This window comes from Rhineura floridana, chromosome 14 (genome assembly GCF_030035675.1).
Source record: "Rhineura floridana isolate rRhiFlo1 chromosome 14, rRhiFlo1.hap2, whole genome shotgun sequence".
In the NCBI taxonomy this organism is placed as follows: Eukaryota; Metazoa; Chordata; class Lepidosauria; order Squamata; family Rhineuridae; genus Rhineura; species Rhineura floridana.
In genome coordinates this window covers 4,322,430-4,340,245 of record NC_084493.1, presented here as the reverse complement: position 1 = coordinate 4,340,245, position 17,816 = coordinate 4,322,430, and the positions used below count along the sequence as shown (strand labels likewise).

The 17,816-nt window shown below is 45.6% G+C and overlaps 1 protein-coding gene across 1 annotated transcript in view; it reads right to left on the bottom strand.

The window, feature by feature from the left end:
• SLCO3A1 (solute carrier organic anion transporter family member 3A1) overlaps nucleotides 1-17,339 on the bottom strand; it is an 83,819-nt gene extending 66,480 nt beyond the window's left edge. Inside the window, exon 1 of the mRNA XM_061595582.1 lies at nucleotides 16,526-17,339. Within this exon, the coding sequence (XP_061451566.1) occupies nucleotides 16,526-16,717 (192 nt within the window). The 5' untranslated portion in view covers nucleotides 16,718-17,339. The remainder of the gene's footprint in view (nucleotides 1-16,525) is intronic.
• Between the last annotated feature and the right edge of the window lie 477 nt (nucleotides 17,340-17,816).

Genomic DNA, 17,816 nt, shown 5'->3' with positions numbered 1-17,816 from the left:
AGTCGCTGCCTCTCAGCCTCATGAAAACCCTCTTCATAGGGTCACCATAAGTCAGAATCGACTTGAAGGCAATACACATGCATACATATTAAATTCATAGGCATGCAGAAAACTGTTCCTCCTGAAAAGAACTTACTCAAAAACTACTCTGGAGAGAAATAAATATTCTACAGCAAGCCTTTAAAAAAACAAAAAAGAAAGAAAAAGATATTTCTTTAAAAAATCCACATCAAATAGTAAAGATTTTTTTTTTTTAAAGACACCCTCGAGCAAAAAGCAAAACTATTCAGGACCAGAGGCGATCACAACCTCCTTAAAAGCAGATGATGTTCTCTGCAGCTGGATTCTAAGAGATTCTGGCAGCCCCTTTCCTCTTGGAGCAGTGAGCTGCCCTCAGTGATCAACAGAATGCTGACAGGACATTAAAAGATCACCGGGCAGAAGAGAAAATACAGATTACTGGACTCATCTGTATCACTTAGAACAGAAAACGTAAAGAAACAAACAAAGTGCCTTGTATTCCCTAAAGCAGAGGCAGCCAACAATGTGCCCTAGAGATGTTGTGGTCTACAGTTCCCATAATCCCTGGCAAGTGGCCATGCTGGCTGGGGCCAATGTGAGCTGCAGACCGCACTATCTGGAGGGTGCTCCACTGGTTACTCCTGCCCTAAAGTAAACTAAAATAAGCATTCATCTGTTTCATTCATGAATCGCTTCCCATGAAGCATCTTGAGGCAATTTAACAAGACAACAAAAACAAACACGGAAAAATTGCATATATAAAAAGACCAAAAAAATCGCATACAAAAAAATCACCTTAAAAAACCTTAAAATTGTATAAAAACAATATAAAACAACAATAACAACATACAAACACACCCATAATTGATTCAGATCCAATACTGGTACAAACTGGGACAAATGTTATATTATTTTAGGTATTCAGTCTTAGTTCCAGGGTGGTTAACAAGAAAGAATGAAGCAATGAATATACAAAATGAAACATTATTAATGAAAAGGCCATGAGATCACAAAAGCAGCACTGATGTATCTACAAAGGCCTTTGCCCGGCCTTTGCAGGGTCTTTTACTGGAGACCGTCTCTGGGGAAAATGCATTATAATAGGGACATCATTGCTCTTTGGTAGAACTCAAATGGCAGGGACACCCACAGGAGCCACTCCGCTAATAAACTTAGTGTAAAGCAAGCAGTATTTGTGGCTGAAGCTGAGACAGAGGCCATATCTGCATCACACATTTAAAGCACTATGGTACCACTTTAAACAGTCATGGCTTCCCCCAAAGCATCCTGGGAACTGTAGTTTGTTAAGGGTGCTGAGAGTTGTTAGGAGACCACCTACTCCCCTCCCAGAACTACAGTTCCCAGAGTTCCCTGGGAACAGCGATTGACTGTTAAATCACTCTGGGTTAGGAATGTTGGGAGCTGCCTTATAGCAGGTTGCTCCATCTTGCCCAGCGCTGTCTACTCTGACTGGCAGTGACTCTCCAGAGAATTATGACAAAAACAGGAATGGAAATTGCCAGTGTCCGCTTCTTCATCTCATATCCAGAATGGAAACCAATCCAGCAAAGACAATCCATATTTGCTGTTGTTGCTGCTTCCAGTTCACAAACAATGCGGAACTGATTGTGTTTTTCTCCCCACTTGCATTGTGCTTCCTTTGCACTGAAATGAATGGGGTGGAATAACATAATGGCAATGTAATTTATATAATTAATTACATAAACTATGTAAGTTGTGTAATTTTGCTGCAGTGGAGAGCAAGACGAGTAACGTAGGTTTTTTTGCGGAAAACCAGCTGCAGTGGAAAGGAAACACTGCTGCATTTGATGCAAGGCGGAATGGAAAGTGATGCCTTCTTATAACCCTACACTATGGTCACAAGCAAAGAGAGGCCTTTACCATCACCAGCTCCTTGTTCTATTTAACTAGAGATGCTGAAGACTGAACCTGGGACATTCTTTTGCATGGGTGGAATGCAGCCTGCTGTATGAAGGTAGGAGTCACTTCCATTGCTCCACCCGCATTTGTATCTGGCTTCACCCAGTTTTGTTTCTGGCCCTGCCCACCACTGACATGCGGCCCCTCAATGGTTGCCCTTGGGCTCAAAAGCATTCCCCACCAGTGTTCAAAATCCAGCAATAATCAGGAGCAGCTGGTGAAGCAGTTTGCTAGGTGCCCACAGCATAGCTATAGAACATGCAGAGAGTTCTTTCCATCCTGGGGCGGGGGCTATTGCTCTTGATGCCATGCAGGTACCCAGCAGCTGGGTGGACATTCAAAGTCCTGCTGACATTGTTGGAGAATTTTGTATTTCTCCATTGGGATCTTTTGCTGGGGGTCCTTGAATAAAACTTTTGAAGACACAGGCTTGCAGCAAACAGGTAGGCCTTTATTGGATGACAAGTGTACACTTGGTGAACCTCCCTCTGAGTGAGTGGAAAACTGCACCATGGCACTGGTTGCCTGGGGTATTTATACATTTCAGGACAAAGACTTTAGCATCTACCAATCAGGATTTAACACATCAGAATGACATAGACATGACAGTATTACACAGGCATCTGCAGAGGTGCTTTGTACTTTCTGCATCATGTTCTAGCGAATTTGGTGTTCTAATGAATTTGGCAATGTTCAGTACTTCACATGCAAGTACATTTTCGCTACGAGCTAAGCATGTTAGTTAATGCAATCCTTTCTACGTCTTGGAGAGTACAGGGATGCTCAGTGTTTGTTCAGTGTTATCAATTGTTCAGAGTACAAGTAGTTCCAAACAACCAGCATAGTCAGGGAGACAGCTCCAAAGAGAAAAACATCTGGCTTCCTACTAAACTATTAAAATGTTTTGAACCTTTATAGCTTTATAAAAGAACATATTTTGCTCATTGTTCATGTATATTGAATTTCCCCATTAGCTATACATGTATGTATATATAAAATTCCCCATCAACATCAGCTGCTTGTGCCCACGAAGCACCCACCATGGGGGGGGGAATTCCCTAGGAGGTACAGTTGAAAAAGGTGCCTTCCAAATGGTCTGCACTACTGCGGTACTCGCTGGAGCTGATGGGGTATGTATACAAAACATCTTGGGGAAGGTGAGACTACAACAAGCTGTATATCCAGACATTACTGTTCACCCAGACATTCAATGGCTGCAGAGAACTGTTCCTGGCAACCCAGAGAACACTGGATGAAAGAATGTTTTTAACTGTAACTGTGTTTTAGAACGTTTTTAACTCTTTAGAATGCTTTCCTTTTTGCTGCTGTTAAATTGTTTTATTGTTGTGTTTGCTGCCCTGGGCTCCTTCAAGAGGACGGATTGGATATAAATGCAATAAACAGCAACAACAAAATAACAATAAAAAGCATTTACTGCCTTCTTCCTGCGAAAAGTTGAAGAACACAGAGGTGAAGTTCTGCCTGCTAACATCACAGCACAACACCTTCTTAGTACTTTGAGACATTTTATCTAACACAACCCCTGGATTTGTCCATGTTCCTTGGCAACTAGAGAACATTATTAACACTTCACACATCTCCAACGCTTTTAAACACAAAGGGGTCTGCAGTTTCTGCTGCGAATGAGCAAAGCAGAGATGGCTTGCATATTTTGGAAAGAAAGAAAACATTAAGGTGAGTTTCAATGGCTCCAAATCCAATCACAGAACCAAAGGACTCCTAGCAAGTTATGTTACATGTACAACTGGTCAGTTTTTGCTAATATCATCCTTGGAGATGCTGTCAGCCAGGCCAAGTTCAAGGTGTTACTATCAGTATATAAAACCCTTAACTTGGGATTGGTTTACTTGTGGGATCGCCTTGCCCTATATATGCCCACTCAACCACTTTGATCTGCAGAACTGGCACTGTTACAGGTGCCACAGAATACTCATTTGTAAGAAATCAGTCTTTTAGTGTGGCATCACATACATTTTGGAACTCCCTGCCTATTGACATAGCTCTTTCTGCCTCCTTTTTGTTTAGGCAAGCCTATCCCAATATGCAGATGTTATGTGCGTTTTAATCTGTTTTCAGCTTATTGTTGATTTTAATTAGGTCTTGAATGTGTTCAAATATCTGTTTTAACTGTCTTTTATTGACAATTTAAATGTCGTATTTTGTTTTGTTTTGTAAACCACTTTGCTACTACAATCAAGCAGTATATAAATTTTATTAAATAAAAATAAATGAATAAATAAATATGCAAAGAAGTCCAGATAGTGCAATGGGAAAGGCTTGCGAATTATTGGAATAACAAATTTCCTAGAGAAGAACTGAAGTTAGAAATACTGTCAATTTTGTACTGGAATTCTTTTTTTAAAAAAGAGAAAAGAAAATGAAATGAAACCTCTGAATCCAGAGTTAACATTTTCAAAATATAAAGTAGGGAAGCAGAGTGGCACCCCAGTTATGAAATGCCTTCTCTTTGGAGTATGACTGGCACTGATGTTGCTAATATTTCAATGCCCGTTTAAAACCAGTTTGTTTACCTGGACATTTAGGGATGTTGGCCCGCTGCTAGCATTGCTGTGCTGGAACTTCCTATTCTGTATTTAATTTTGTATTCTGACCCACTCTTATTTTCTCTGGATTGCTGTTTTAATTGCCCTTTTAAATTGTTTTAAAATGATGGTGTAACCCAGGCTGGGATCAATTAACAAAGGGCGGGTTAACCATGTCCTTAATAAACAAATCCAAACAATGCAGGCAAGCGCTCGATTACCGGAAGCAACGGGGCAGCAACAAGGCAAGAAGAGAACTGCCCCACATGCCTTATTAGCTTCCTCCATTCCAAATAATTTGCAAAATAAACCCCCCGGCACATTAAGGTTCCATTGTTGAACTAACAAACAACTCTAATCTGCATCTGGAGTTGCATCTGGCTTCTGACACATTGTAATTGCCAGATGTAACAAAAGATCATTCTTACTTGCTCCATATTTCCTGAAGATGAGCCTTTGGTCCCGAGGGTACTGTGAATCTATACTCCTGGGAGGAAAATTTATATACTTACAGAAGTTATGCAAGTGCCTGGCCCTCTCTCTCTCCCCCCCCCAGCCTTACCTGCCAGGTTGTTAAAAACACCACAAGTAACCTCCCTCCTACACATCTCACAAACTGCGCCTTAAATATTCAGAAGCAGATGGACCGGAACACATTAATAATAAAAAAAATCTGGCATCATTTTTAAAATTCTGAATCAGGAATACACATCGTTTTAATGTGCTACACACCCCATAGGAATATAAGGAGGGCTCTGCTAGGTTAGGCCATAGGCCTGTCCAGAGGTGTTTTTAGGCTTTATGGATTCTGTTGTTTTTAATTGGTTGTATAAGTCACTTTGGGTCACCTGGTAAAAAAGCGACCCAATCATCATCATCATCATCATCATCCAGCATATCCTGTTCTCACAGTGGCCAACCAGATGCCTATGGGAAGTCCACAAGCAGGACCTGACCACGAGAGCACTCTCCCATCCTGCAGTTTCCAGCAACTGGTATTCAGAAGCATCCTGCCTCTGTGAGCAGAGATAGTAGAACCTAGCCATTACGGCTAGCAGCAGATGTGGACTCTTATGTTTGGTTAGGGATGGACGAATCTGTCCATTTTGGGTTCTCCCAGTTTCTTGTTTTTCCTAATCTTAAATTCAGTTCTTCACATTTCCACATCTGTTTGCAAGGGGGGGGGGAAACCCTCGTGAGAATTCATCAGCCTTTTAGCATGCATTTCTCTTGACATACATGTTTTTCTGTGCAATTTCGCCAAATATACACAAACTTTTGCAGCACAATTTCACATAAAATAATGCATTTCTGTATGTTGTTTTTACTAATACATGCATTTTGTGAAGAGTTTATTTACCCTAGTGTATGCATTGTTATACACATTACTAGGTTGAGGAACTGCACTGCAAAATCTGGAGAAATGAAAATTTCGAAGGATGGTTGTGTTTCGGCAAGTGCCAATTAGGTAGGTTCACTTTTAAATGTGAACTGAACTGAATTTCTCCCCTATCTCTAGTCCTAGCTAAGTGGAGTTAGGACTGCAGCCTTAGGCTGCTTTCACACGTGGGCTAATAGTGCTAGTTGATTAAAAAGGTAGCGCTTCTGTCCCAATTTGTAAAATCCCTTTCACACTGCAGTACCTCTTGCGATAAGGAACAGTACTTTTTCAGCCGATATAGCGGCATTTCGCGCAACTGTCTTTCACACGGCTTGTTTTCGCCCCTAACCCATGCACACTGTTCCCCACTGTGTAGGAGGTCTAAGATCTTGTCCTGTCACCATGCAAGCCCTCTCCCTTTAGGATCTGGCTTTTTAAATTGTTTTAGTTGTATCAAGATGGGTGTGTGCAGGAAATGCTGCTGCTATCTGTGCCGATGCCGGAATACTGGTACAACGTTTGTCAGGCAAAAAAACCAAAAAACCTGCGTGACTAAAGGGCGGGAACGCACTGCATGCTGGGATGCTTGTCACGTCAGCGGCAGCAGCTAGCAAAAAACTCCCGCGATCTTCCGGGTTCCCAGCCTTGCTAACGGATTATTTCTGGTATACTTAATTGCGGAAATTAGCGCTATACTTGCACTACGTTCCACCAGAATTCGGGAGCTACCCACTATCTCGTGTGAAAGCTCAAATATAATGCGCAAATTACCAGGCAAGAAATCGTCAGAATAATGGAATAAAGTGCAGTGTGAAAGCACCCTGAGTTGCGGCCTAAAATAACAATGTTTTTATCAGACCTCCCAGCCTAATCACCTGGATGCCATGCTTCCTCACCAGGGGTAAACCAGACAAGCGGCTATTCACAGGTCGGGCGGGAAGGCAATCACTATGAAGGGAATAAGCTTGGACTAGACCTGATCGGGTGATGATCATACAACCTTAGCCAGGCCTTTGCCAGTGTCATTCCAGTCCATCCTAATTTTTTATTTTCAAAGCGCTTATGGGATAATTAGACAGGGATCCAGAGCAGAATATAAACAGAACATTAAGGGAACATGAAAATAGCCTGGTGCATGCAGCAGCCTCAGAAACTGAGCAAGCAGTGTGGGTTTGCATTTGCATAAGCTATGCAAAGTGGAAGCAGAATCTGGACACGGTGAAGTAAAGCACAGCCAACCCCTTTCAGATATGTAAAATGCCAGCTGAGAGCAACTGCAAGACTGCACAACAGCACACTTCGCTATGCCACCTTGTGTGATGTTCTAGGAAGCGTTACCAAGGCTACATTATTTTGGGGGTGCAGGGACATTGCACTGCCAGCAAGGCAGAATTATGCTAACCTTAACGGTTTTCAAAATCTAGGAACACTTTCCATGTGTTTCTGTAACATATATATACATTAACACACATAAAAGTGCCTATGTTTATTTTACATATGGGTTGCGTCTCAATCCTAGTCCTACTCAGAGCAGACCCACTGAAGTTAACGGTCATGGCTAACCTGTTCATTCATTTCAATAGGTCTATGCCAAGTAGGACTCGCACTGGATACAACCCACTGAGTTGACTCTGATTATTTGTCTGCTATTCTGTAGCTTTCCTCTCGCTTTTTTATTTTTATTTATACTTATAAAATCATTTCAATACTCTCACAAAACACCAGGGCAGCACCGTAAAAATATTCCAAAGCAAGGCAAAACAATCATTAAAATGACCGGAGACTCAAGAGATATTTTCAACAGCTGCACAGGCCTGTGGGCAGAAAAAAAAAGTCTTTCAAGAGACACCTGAAAGTCAAAAGTGAGGAGGCCTGCCAAATCTCCACTGGAAGAGCATTCCACAGTATAGGACTGGTGTCACTAAATGCCCAACTTCTCATCGATGACAGTCGGGCCTCTGCAACACAGAGGCAGGCAACTAACAGCGCCCTTTCATATCATCTCAGTGGTCGGGCTGGGATATAAAGGTCTTAATTGCTTTTTAATTATCCTAATGAATAAATTAATAGTTATAACTGCTGAAGGAACATGCTTCAAATGCAAAAGGTTCCAGGCTCAATCCTTGGCATCTCGAGGCAAGCAGGGAAAGACTCCAGTTTGAATCTCTGGAGAGTAGGCCATAATATAAATTATATACAGAATAGAAAATGCAAGCACAGCAGTGGGCTAACATCCCATAAATGCCTAGACAACAGATAGGTTTTAAACTGGCACTGAAATATCAGCCATATTGGTGCCAGTCATACTTCCAAGGGAGGGCATTTCATAATTAGGATGCCACCACCAGAAGGCCCCGTGCCATGTTAACACCCAACAAATTTCACCTGATGGCAATGGTAGCTGGTACTCAAGGGTGGGGGGAGCCAGAGTGAATGATAGGTGGAGCCAATTAATAATGATTTTCTTCCCACCCTCTTCTCCATTGAGTTGTTAGGAGATCCCTGTTCCCTTCACAGAGCTACAATTCCCGGAGTGGTTTAACAATAAATTCTGGGAATTAGGGTTGTCAGGTTCATGGCCTGAGACTGATCCTGTATCTTTAGAAGAGAAAGTCAGCCAAGTGCAGGCGTTCTCACAACAATGTCATGGGAAAAACCACAAGGTGGAATTCTCCTTTCCCCCTGCACAACTTGTAAAGATACATAAGACCTCTTGGAGGCAGGCAACCTAGAAGTCTTCTGTATCTTTAAAAGTGGTGCAGGGGGAAGGGAGAATTCCACCTTGTGGTTTTTCCCATGACAGTGTTGCGAGAACACCTGCACTTGGCTGACTTTCTCTCCTCCTAAAGATACAGGATCAGGATCAGGCCATGAACCTGGCAACCCTACTGGGAATGGTAGCTCTGTGAGAGGTACAGGAGGTCTCCTAACAACTCTCAGAACCCTTGACAAACTACAGTTCCCAGGATTCTTTGAGGGAAGCCATGACTGTTAAAGTGGTATCACAGTGCTTTCAATGTCTAGTGCGGATGTGGCCTAGGGCAGCTTACTATATTGCTATATCCTCCCCTCCCCAAAGAGGGGGCTATGAAACCCCTTGCACATAGCAGAGGATTCTGGGATAATTCTTGAGTGCACAACAACATCACATTGCTCACTGGCCTGCCCTATTGAATATGTGTCCCAGGATGCAGCTTGATACTTCCTCAGTGGCTGCACATTGCAAGGAAAAATGCCTAGTGTCTTTCAGAAAAGCTAGACCACCATTAGGAATCCAGTGAGCTACAAAGCAACCCCAGAGTTCCCTAGACCACAATTTTAGAACCACTGTTCTAACCAAGAATGAAAATTCATTTGTTTTTTAGTGCAATTTCCCCCCTAAATATACAAATTTGTGCATGCAATATTGCCCAATATACCAATTTTATTTTCAGTAATATAGGCATATTATCTATCCACACTTTACCCGAATATATACATTCTTGTGCATGTTACTTGGCTGGAGAACTACGCTGCAAAATTCAGAGAAGTGCAAATTCCAACCACAGATATGTTTCTGTTCTCTTGTTTCAGAAAGGAAAAATTAGGTAAGTTTACCTTTAAAGGCGAACTGGATCAAATATCATCCATTCCTAGGCTAGTTGCAAGACAGCATAAAAACAGAACATCCCTTAGGCAAACAACATTCATTCAGTAAACCGCTGAAGCCACACTGTGCCTCTCCCTCCAATGTGATAAATTATTCCTGCAACAGACTCTCAAATCCTTCCCATGCCCCTGCCTTGTCTATTTTTGGTTACAGCCAGGGACAGCCACAAATTTAAAGCCTAGGGACAAGCAAAGGAATATACTAGGTTTCTACCTTTTCAGACTTGCGACCCACCTTTAACCCAAGCATGCATTTGGGGACCCTTTTCTTTTCTTTTACCATATATTTGCATGGTCATAGTGCTGCTGCTAGATCAGGCCGAAGCCCAGTAGTGGGTCCTGAGGACCACCAGCCGCAGACTAATAATATAATATACATCATTATAGGAGCAGTAATCAGGGTTTCACCACCACCTCCCCACCTGGTATTTACTGAAATGTTGTTTTAAAAAAGAAAATGGGTTGTGTCCCATGTTAGTCCTATTTAGAGCAGACCCATTGAAATTAGTGACACAACAAAGGTCTATTAAATTCGTTGAGTCTAGTTTTAGTAGGACTTAGTTGGATGTAATCCAATATATTTCTGTTAAATTTGTTAATGACAATTGTTCAGTACTTCCCTATATTTTCATGTTATTAAACATTATTCTAAATAATAAACAAAGGAAAATCTGTAACCCAACAATTAATAACTCATCCATTGATAAATAAAAGTGAAAAAAGCACTTCAAAACCCTTTAAATTAAGTTAAACATACGGTTTCAAGTGGAACAAAACATACTGTTGGATATTATTCAACACCGATTCAAGGTGTTGGTATTAACCTTTAAAACCCTGTACGGTTTCGGCCCAGCTTACCTGAAAGAGCGCCTCCACCGCCACCAATTATGCCGCCCAACTAGATCAGCCACTCAAGGCCTTCTCGCAATCCCGCCAACCAAAATAGCTAGGTTGGTGGGTACTAGGGAGAGAGCCTTTTCTGTGGTGGCCCCTACTCTCTGGAACTTCCTCCCATGTGATCTTCGACATGCCCCTTCCCTAGAGGTATTCCGCAAGGCCCTGAAGACGTGGCTTTTCCAACAGGCCTTTAAGGTCCTTGGGAAGGGTAAATCTTCATGATTTTACCATCTATCATATGCTGCTAATATAATTGTTTTGTATGTATTGATGACTGTCCAGTATTTTTCTCTACTGTTATTAATATGACTGCATTTGATATTGTTGTATTTTATCTCATTTTAATGTACGTCGCCTAGAGTGGCTATTTGCCAGATAGGCGACAAACAAATTAAATATTATTATTATTATTATTATTATTATTATTATTATTATTATTATTATTATTATTATTATTATTATTATTATTATCTTGCAACTTTAAAAGTTTACAAACAGACTCCATCTCGCAATGCATGTACTGTCTGCACGTCCTTTTTTACACCTTTTATGATGCATTCACTTAGTCATAAACGCTATATTCCAGTTTTTGGTATACCATTGCATTGCATTTGGTCTACTGGGAGAGTTCCAATTACCTGCTATTACTGGCTTCACTGCTATTAATACACCATAGCAAGTTCTAAGTCTACCTCATTAACAATTTCTAGTAAACAACCAAGGAGCATTTGTTTTGGATTTAATGCTGTATTACATCCAATTATATCATTTATTATATTAAAAATCTCTTGCCTCAAAAGGCCTTCCTTGGGTACAATTCCAGAATGCGTGCACAATGTCAGCTCCTAAGGTCTGGCCTCTCCAATGTACAGCCCACTGAAGATTATAAATTCTTTCCAACCTAGTAGGTGTCAAATACCATCTACACTGTATTGTATAAAGGTTTGCTTTCATAGTAATTGGTGTCACATTTTTGACTACTAAATCCATGTCCATTCATCTCTAGAAATAATGCCACCTGTGTCCCACATCACCTTGGCAGCATAATTATGTACTTCTTGGTCTGCATCATGAAAAATCTTGTACTAAATGGTTATGAGATTATTTGCTGGACTGGGTTAAGTAGCAATTCTTCCTTCTTTATTAATTCTTGAATTGTACGATGTTTTTTCTTTAAAGCAAAACTTATTCTTTTTAATTGCAGATATTGAAAAACTGAAAGCTGCCAATGAAGACAGTTGCAAAACAAAAAAGAACAACAGAGATATATTTTTACTAGGGGCTGTCACCCCGGCTCGCTTTGCTCACTAACCCCAGCAACACCCTAACCTACAACGTCCCAAGGCCTCCCCCCCTCTGCCAGGCACCCCCTAGCCATCTCTTCATCCCCACTGCTATGCCGCCCCTACCACCCCCACCACCTCTGCCAGATGTCCATAGATGTCCCCCCACTCCCTCAGCAACCCCACCCCAACCCCACCACATGAGTTGCCAGAGCACCCCATGCACACGCTGCTCACTGAAGCTCTCCCCCTCCCCCTTCAGATTCAGACAAAATCAGATTCAGATTCAGGACAGACAAAAGAAAGTCCTTCTTCACGCAGCACATAGTTAAACTACGGAATTCTTTCCCACAAAGTCAGTGATGGTTGCCAACTTGGATGGCTTTAAAAGAGGATTAGACAAACTCATGGCGGAGAAGGCTAACAATGGCTATGTTCTGCCTCCATAGTCAGTGGCAGTATGCTTCCAAATACCAGTTGCTGGAAACCGCAGGACAGCTTTTCTACTCAGGTCCTGTTTGCGGTCTTCCCATTGGGGCGTCAGGCTGGCCACTGTGAGAACAGGATGCTGGACTAGATGGGCCCCTGGCCAGATCCAGCAAGCTTTTCTTATGTTCTTAACCAGTGCTGCTTGATTAGCATAATGGACAGTATATATCTGGGGACCACAGCTCTATTCATTGGATTCCCACGGCAGATACTTTTGCCAGAACAAGTGCGGCATCTTTGGCTCTCAGAAGTCCAACCCGATTGCCTCGGAAGGGGGTTCCTGGCATGCAGAAAGGGACATCACATGAATAACATCTGTTTTGAGGAACAAGCCTGGTGTTCTTTATTGCCTGCCGGCATCCAGAAATAACCACTGCCCATTTGGCATCACAGGAGGCGTGTAAGCCTACGAATCTGCCTTGCAACCAGTCGACCCAATGGCCCATCCTGCGAGTGACAGCAACTCTCCTCTGCCATGAAAAGCACAGGATGGCCATTCCACAGTCACTGCCACCAAAGCCCGTGGCTCAGGGCTTCTCCTCCTCCCTCTCATGCAATGGCGAACAAGCAAAAGGCACAATGGCAGTCGACTGCCCATGCCTCCATCCTCATGCAGCTTTCATTTGATGCTGCCTTTGCACGTGGGGAAACCAGCGGAGCAGTGGCATGGTGTCATGTGTCTTGCTTTGCTAAGCATTGTGGAGGAAGGAGGAGGAGATGTGGGACAGCTGCCCTCAGGGGCAGCCACCCAGTGTGCTTCTGCTCCTTACGGTAGAAGGCTTCACCTATCCGAGGTGACCGAAATGGAGACAAGCACAGCGAAAAGCCATTGTTCCATCTAGCTCAGTCTTGTCTACACTGACTTGCAGCAGCTCTTCAGGCTTCAGGGCAGATGCATTTCCCAGACCTGCCTGGAGATGCTGGAAACTGAACCTGGGACCTTCCACGTGCAAAGCACGACATGGTCCTTACATAAATGATGTCAGAAACCCAACCTGTGGCCTTCTCTATGCAAAAGGATCGAACCTAGGAACTTAGGCAGGCAAAACAGGGGTTTTCACCCCGAGTTCCAGCTCCTCAATAGCTAAATCTGTTACATAATTAAGTAGCGGGTGAGGGTGGTGGGTAGATAGATTTTAGTGTCCCCAGAATAAGCAGCCTTGGCCATGAACCATTGGAAAGATTATGTTGTGCAGCATCAAGCAGGCCTTCCAGGCAAGCGTCTCGGCTGAACGCTAGCTGCTGTCACTTGTCTGAGCTGCTGTGATATCACAGAATGCTCGCAGAACATTCTAACCACTCTGGACAAAGGTGGAAGCGACACCACAGGTTTTCTGAAATGCTGGGCTGTGAGTGGGCTGTGGACTGGAAAGCTAAAGTGGCAGCTAGATCAGAGACTCAGAACAGCTCCTGCTGTGGATATTCTCAATTTCAGTTAGAGAACAGAGTCCCCCCACCCTGTGATAAGGAAACAGCAAGCCCACTCATGCCATTCTAAAGCAATTCCCTAATAGGGAAAACAGTTCCCTATTTTGGCAGCCGAGGTGAAAATACAATCTGAGTTACAGAGGGTATAAAAAGCCCAGTTAAAGGAGCAAACAAGCCAAACACTTCAGAGTAGGAAGGTTTGAATCAAGGTCTCTGCATTGGACCAGAACCTTTAACTATTTACTGCAAACCTTACAGCATAAAGCACATTTGGCAGAACGGTCAAGCCAGCTTACAATGGCATCTGCCAACATGCTTGCGCCTAGATTTCATTCCTTCACAGCTATCCACACTTCTGTATGAAATACTGCCTCCATACAAGAGGATATTTAAACTCCCAGCACAGGCCTGCATTTTGAAGCGCACATCTGCAACTCGTCCTGCTGTTTGGTTTCCATCTGTTCACAAGAGCGGACCAGGGGAATTTGCTGCCTCTCCCTAGTGACACATATACACATAAAATGCATTAGGCAGCATTTAGAATCAGCCAGCAACAAATACTCAGACTTGTGCTATTGATCGGCCTTTGCCTTTATTGAACACTGAACAGCCAAGACACGGGACACTCATGAATGAGAGGCTGTCACTTGGATCCAGCCAGGGGGAAATAAGAGCAACGGAGGTAGACAGAGAGGCTGTGCCATTCTTTCCTCTTCCAATTTGCTTTCCAAGATTCAGGTGCTCCTGACATCTTATCTTGGACCAGGACAGGTGGCCACCCAACCAAGCCCATTGGCACTGCCCGCTCAGATGCCAAATGCAACCTTTTATTGCCCCCCTAAAGCACTCTCATCTCACACAAAGAAAAAGACAAGGTAATCCCAGAGCAAATGTGGAGTTGCATAATGACAGCACAGAGCATGCTAACAGCCCCCTCCCTGCAAGGTGGACCAGCCACAGGAGGTTTACAAGCCAGGCGGTTGCAGAAACACCCCTCCTCTTTTTCCGTATCTCCCTTTCCCTTTAACCTTCAGGGCAAGGACTCCAGCAGGATGTTCACCATTGAACATCAGCCCCAGAAATCACCCCGCTAGCCAGATAAGGACCTAGGAAAAGCCTCCTGGATCAGGCCAGCCACCCACCTAGTCCAGCATCCTGTTCCCAGTGGCAAAGCACATGCCAGTGGGAAGCCCAAAAGCAGGATCTGAGGGCAACAAGACTCTTGTCTATGCTGTTGGAGGCAGTGTGTGCCTCTGAATACCACTTGCTAGGAACCACAAGTGGGGAGACTGCTGTTGTATGCAAGTCCAGTTTTGGGGCTTCCCATTGGGGCATCTGGTTGGCCTCTGTGAGAACAGGATGCTGGACTAGGTGGGCCACTGGCCTGATCCAGCAGGCTTATTACATAGCCATCATGGCTAGTATCCGTTGATGATGATGATGATGATGATAATAATAATAATAATAATTCACAACTACAGTGCCATCATCAGCATGATGCTCTACAGAGGGCAATCAGCAAAAAGCCAGTCCCCTGCCCCACAAAGCTTACAATCAGCATTGCCACCTTTTCTCTTTGTTTAACCAGCCGGTGCCTTTGAACAGCAATTTGCTCTGCAAAATTGAGCAGGTGATAATGCTCATTTCCATGCCCTGAAGCTGCTTCGCCTTGCGATCCCTGCAGATTACCTTTTTTTCTCTGGTCAGCTGGCAAGCCCTCGTTAAAGGCAGAGGGGACAAAAGGGTAGAGTAGTTCAGCATAAGGAACTGCAGCGTTGTGTTTTTAGGCCTCACTTCAGAGCGTGTATGTACATGGTTCTGGAGGGTAGGATTTAACGATACGCAACTGCGGCTAAATATTCAAAGCACTACAGGGATCTTTACGCCAGTCTTATAAGGCGGGTCAGAATAATTGTTCCCACATTACGGATGAGGGAGGGGAGGCCACAGCTGTCCTAAAGCAACAGTGTGCGTCCTTGGCTGCCGCGACATCTGAACCAGGGGCTTCCTGGCTCACCGCACACACTGTCAACTGCCAGGCTATCTTGATCCAGACATCCCCCTGCTTTTCGATTCAGCTTCCACGTGGTCCCTAAGTGCGCAGGGTCAATTAGGTCACAAAAGGGGCCTCTGCCCACCATTTCCCCTACTTAAGGAAAGTGGCCCCAGCGACTGATTCCAATTATTAGCATGAGCAACGAATATGTCCCTGGCTGAAGCCTCTCACAAAGAGATGGACAGCTAAGAATACCCAACACGCCACCTGACCTATGCTTTAGGATTACTCCAGAGTAACTACCACTGACGAGGGCCGTTAGTGATCACTGGCAAGGCAGCACTGTGTGTGTGTTCGTTCCCCATGCACTGCTGGATGGGGGGGGAGGGCGCGCTTCCCACTCTTTCGCTCATCCCCACGAGAGCTATGGGGCAAGGAAGGCTCCCCGAGGGTGACCAGAGGAAGCAGCCGCGGCCGCCAGGAAGGGCAGCGAGACTGTCGCGTATCCAGCAAGGCACCTGCACCGAGCCCGCGGCCCTTCGCCTCACCTTCCATTCTGCCAAATCTGGCACGGGACCTGGAGAGAAGTGCAGAGAGAAAGAGCCGATCCATCTCCCCCCCCCCAAAAAAACCCCTCCAGCCACTCGCTCTCCTCTCTCTGCAGCCTGGACTGAGACTACAAAGGGAGTGGAGAGGCTAAAACGACACCCCCACAGCCCGATCTCTCTTCTCTCCCGCCCCAAAGCTGGCACTTTCCTCCTCCGCACTTTCTCCCCCCCCCGGGACCACCACCACCACCTCCTCCTCCCTTCCTCGTTCCTTCGCTCGGCTACCCCCCCCGCCACCCTCGCTCGCTCGCTCGCTCGCTCCTGCTCACCAGGTAGGCGCCCACCGTGCCCTGCGCCAACATGAGGGCGCACTCGGACACCAGGAAGATCTGGATGTTGGAGACGCCGCACGAGCCCTTCTTTTTCCGCTTCTTGGCGCCCTGCGCCTCGTCCCCTTGCAGTTCCCCGCCGCCGCCGCCGCCGCCGCCGTCCGAGGAGCCGCGGGGCTTCTTGCCCTGCATCCTCCTCCTCGGCGGGCCCCGCTCGCCCCTCTCCGCGTCCCTACCAGCTGCTCGGGCGGAGCGGCTGCGGCGGCTCCGCGGCCAATCAGGCGCGCAACGACGGCTGTCGGCGCCAACCTCGCCTCCTGCCGGCTCTTCCTGCTGCCAGCGCTGCCATGGCCGGCGCGCTCCCTCCTTCCGCCCGCCCTCCCGCGCTGCTTGGCTCCCTCCCTTCTCCTCCTCCTCCTCCTCCTTTCCTTCCTTCCTTCCCTCCCTCCCTCTCTCTCTCTCGCCCCGGCTCCAAAGGGCTGGCGGCGGCGGCGGCGGCGGCGCTGCTGCTGCGTGGCCCAACCGCCTCGCCTGCGCCTTTGCGGCCGGCTGGGTCGGCGCCAAGCGGAGAGAACGGCGCTCCCCGAGGAGGAGGATTGGGAGGGAGGTTTTGTTTCTGCGGGGAGGGGGGGGGATATTGGTTCTTCTGCCCTGTTTCTGAGGATGGTCAGAGGCGGGACGAGCCAGAAGAGGAAGGCGCGGAAAAGGACCGACGAGGACGGCTCCGGGGAGGAGTCTCCGCCTTGGCGCCCAGGCCGGTGGAGCGCCCCTGCGAGTTCTCCGGGAGGGCGGAGCAGCGCTCCGGCTGGAGGCGCAGGGCCGGCCCTACTGTTGGGCAGAGGGAGGAGGCAGCCTCAGGCAGCAGGTGGGGAGGGAGGAGAGCCGGGTTTAGTCTATGCTTGCTTTTTCCCACCGCGCAAGCAGACGGCCCCCTGACGGCCCCCAAACTTGTCAAGGAATTTGGCCCATAACGTGCTATTGTGGGACGGTGCGCTGCATCCTCCTATCCTATGGGACAGTATTTTGCGACAGTGTGAATGCCAGCCAGTCTTGTTTGGCCACCCGGGCCAGTCGTTTTGTGCTGGCACCCATGGCACTTTTCTCAAGATAGGAGTACTAGCACCTCATTTTTTTACCAAAGAAAGGGCTACCTATTAGCTTAAGGTGATGAAGACTTGAGAGGAACTAGTACTGATCTTCATTTCCTTTTTCTTTTTATCTTTCCTCATCTATTTCTTGTTTTTGGAAACTACCTAGCTCCTTATTAAATAAATCCCATATGCTTGACTGC